Source organism: Buceros rhinoceros, unplaced genomic scaffold, assembly GCF_000710305.1.
Source record: "Buceros rhinoceros silvestris isolate BGI_N320 unplaced genomic scaffold, ASM71030v1 scaffold23891, whole genome shotgun sequence".
Taxonomy (NCBI): domain Eukaryota; kingdom Metazoa; phylum Chordata; class Aves; order Bucerotiformes; family Bucerotidae; genus Buceros; species Buceros rhinoceros.
The window spans coordinates 3,621-7,013 of NW_010393983.1; the positions used below are offsets into that span (position 1 = coordinate 3,621).

General features: G+C 40.4%; 1 protein-coding gene across 1 annotated transcript in view; it reads right to left on the minus strand.

The window, feature by feature from the left end:
- LOC104501312 (radial spoke head protein 6 homolog A-like) overlaps window positions 1-3,169 on the minus strand; it is a 6,293-nt gene extending 3,124 nt beyond the window's left edge. Inside the window, exons 1-3 of the mRNA XM_010145104.1 lie at window positions 2,910-3,169; window positions 2,171-2,402; window positions 2-573 (exon numbers count right to left, since the gene is read on the minus strand). Coding sequence (XP_010143406.1) covers window positions 2-573; window positions 2,171-2,402; window positions 2,910-3,169 — 1,064 coding nt within the window. The remainder of the gene's footprint in view (window position 1; window positions 574-2,170; window positions 2,403-2,909) is intronic.
- Window positions 3,170-3,393: the final 224 nt, after the last annotated feature.

The window sequence follows — 3,393 nt, forward strand, 5'->3', positions numbered from 1 at the left end:
TGCTGAGATCCGAGCTATCTGTGCACGCAGGTAATTGGCCTCATTCCCAGGGAAAGGAGGAAAGCTCACAACAGGAGCATCCAGCCTACCAGTGAAGAACTTCTTAATTTTCCTGGCACAGACAATCTGGGCTGGCGTCACTGGAGGCAACTTCACCCAGGGTTTGCCTGGCTCATTACAGACAAAGTAGACGTATTTATTAGCCCCAGTCCCATTTTCTTCTTTTGGAATGACAGGTGGAGGCTTATAGGTGGACTTTGGAGGTTCATCTTCTTTTTCTTCCTCCTCATCTTTGTCTTCAACTTCACCATTCCCTTTCCTTCCTTCCTCAGTAACTTCTCCCTCTTCTGCTTCCTCCTCCTCTTCCCCCTCATGGAACTGTACTTCAGCTATAATATAGTTCATCTCCAGGCCCAAAATTTTGCCCCAGAAGCGGCAGGACAGGATTGGTTGAACACTAATTAGTTTTTTAAGGGCAAGGAGTATGTGGTAGTATTCATCTTTACTCAAACCAATTCCAGCCTGTTCAAAATAAAAGGCTGTTTCCATCACATTAGGTAGTGGAGTCTCTCCCTGGTAAAGAAGATCCGGAATTAGAACTGAAGAACAATATAAATGTCCATTTGAAAAATAGATGATTACTAACTGAACATTATACTTCACTTTCCTGTACAGCCACTCATTCTCTCAAAGTGCTTCCCAGACATTCATTCACTACATCCTCCACTATAATTTAGAAAAATTAAAAGTGCCATTTTAAGTGAAAAGAAGGGAACACAGATGAACTGCAGCTTCTAGAATACAAGATTTCAAAATTCAAATTCCTAATTACTGCAAACTAAGGAATATCAGAGTTCTTACATAGGATGTAAAAAGCACTTCAGTGCTAGGGCATGTCAGCTGTGTAAGGGGCCTTGATGCCCACAAACAGTGTCACTGTGTTTCCTTGTGTTTGCTGCAGATGCATTTGGGGAAAATATAATACATATTTTACACAGACATCAGACCAACAGTATTTCTCTGGAGTGAATGTTGTTCTTTTGAAAACCTTGGCATAAGGCTCCCTGCATTTTCTGAAATACTGGCCCCTGCTCTTACTGAAATCCATGGTAAGACTCCAGCTGGCTTCAGTGAAAGCAGAACTAGGCCAATAATGAAGATTTCATTAAGTATTCCCATTTGCTTTATCACCCTTCTCTCACTTCATGGGTGTAGGTGATTGTATCACACAAAGATATTAGAAGCTGTACATGGCAGGGTAGGGACTTTGGAAGTAATGCTAGTTCCGTATGGAATGTCTTTGGCCCGTCCAGGTTTCTTATATCAAAGCAAGATAGAAGTATGAAAAATTCAAAATTCTTTACTGAAACACCCTACTTTTTTCCATTTTTATCATTGTATACTGTTACTGTAAAGTAAGTAATAGGCTATGGAAAAGATGAAACACCATCTCTTCTGTTCTTAGTATTTGTATTCCACAATGGCAATTAATTTGAATATATACTAGTAACATCTTGCTGATTAGTTTCCTTTGTTTTTCATAAGAATTCTCTTAATTTTTCATTGGGTACAAATGCTGGAAAATCCCCTGTTTTAAGAATTGGCTTCTCAATTCTAGTAGTTCTTCAGTGTAACCTTTTTGGTTTTTTTCATTTGGAGAAGGTCAGAATGGAACCACAGCTGCAGCTGTAACGATCACAAAATTCTCCATTCTCTATTTTACAGTAGCATCTGTGCACAGTATTCTTGAACTGGTGTCCAGAATTATGGTCACTTTAGGTAAAGAAATGCCACTTTTAGATAAAAAAAAAAAATTTGGATGCAATATTTCATGCTTTATTTCATGCCATAGGGGAGATAATTGTAAACTGTATTTTCTGTTCATCATCTCTAGAACACTCATGATTTTAAAGGCTCAGGATATTAGATTTACTACTGGAAAAAATCACAGCTAAGTGACCAGATGGGTTTTCTTCTCCACAACTAGACATGGGACCAACTCAGCTGTGACGAGGGTACATGGCACTGTGGCTGCAGTTATTTATATGATCGTAAGAGGCAATACTACAATGGAGACCACAGCTTCCTCCCTTTCTCCTTTCCCTTCTCGCCATCCTCCCACTCATTCCCTGGTATATATGATATTTATTTTTCTCTGATAGTAACTCACTAGCTCTTCTTCTAGGTCTTCATCTCCTTCTCCATTTGCCTTGAGGAACAAAGCTTTACACTTTTCTGCAGCTTCAAATGTTGGAAGACTCTCATGTTCATCTCGAAGAGTGTCCATTTTTTTCTGAAACTGACCCCACTTCACATCCTTGCTGATATTCTCAATTATGTCTACTGCGTTTGTGGGCTGTTCATCCAAGATCTTTGTTAGCATATTAGCAAGATGATCATATCTGTCACATAAATGTAAATATTATTTGCCTACCCTACCAATGTCTTAGAATATTATGGTTTTTACATTTGTAATATCAAAAGTAGAAGCTAATCACCTGGAGCTTTGGAGAAATTGTTGGAACAGTTAGATGAAAGCATCACTGACCATTATGGGAAATTCGGCTTGAAACTAGCCTGACTATGATATAATTAGCAGTAGTTGCATCTTACAGTTTTGGTGTATACTGCCTCAGGAGCTGGAGCTGAATTTAAACTTAATCAAATAAATTTCCCATTGAACTATATAAATTCCTTTAGGAATTTTGATTCTGAAAAATGTTGGGCACACACACACAAGTATCACTTAGAGATGAACTACTGCATTTATAACGTATTCTCCCATTCTATATATACACCCCCGGTATCCCGCCCTTTCTTAACACAACCCTATGCCCTTTTACCAGCACTACTTTTCTCTCCACTCATACTTGCTACTCTTTTCAGCTGTGTCCCTTTTTCAGACTTACAAGTTCAAGCCAGATGTTGTGCTGCTTTTCATTAAATAGGCTTTCGCATTCTGAATTGCCAGCATTCGGGATTTGGGATCAGGTATCTGATCATCATACGGACTGAATCCTGGATGATAAAGACCATAACCTGGCTCGTGCGGCTGATAGGGGCCATGCCCACGTTCATCGGCTTGATAGGGTTCTTGTCCTACTGCATAAGCACTTTTTGGTTCCTGTGTTTGATAAGGGTCTGGTCCTAGTGCAGATGACTGATACATGCTTTGCTTTGCCTCCTGTGCCCGATCAGAGCCTTGTTCCAGGGTGTATTTCTGGCCGATGCCTATTTCTGGCACCTGTAGCTTGTAAGAGACTCGTTCTGTTCCCCGTGGATAACGATAGAGATGTTGAGCCGGGATCCGTGATTAATGTGGTGCTTGTCCTGGCGCATGGGTCTGGCCGACGCTTCCTGGGGGTCTTTGTCGGGCGCTTGTGGCTGATTGAC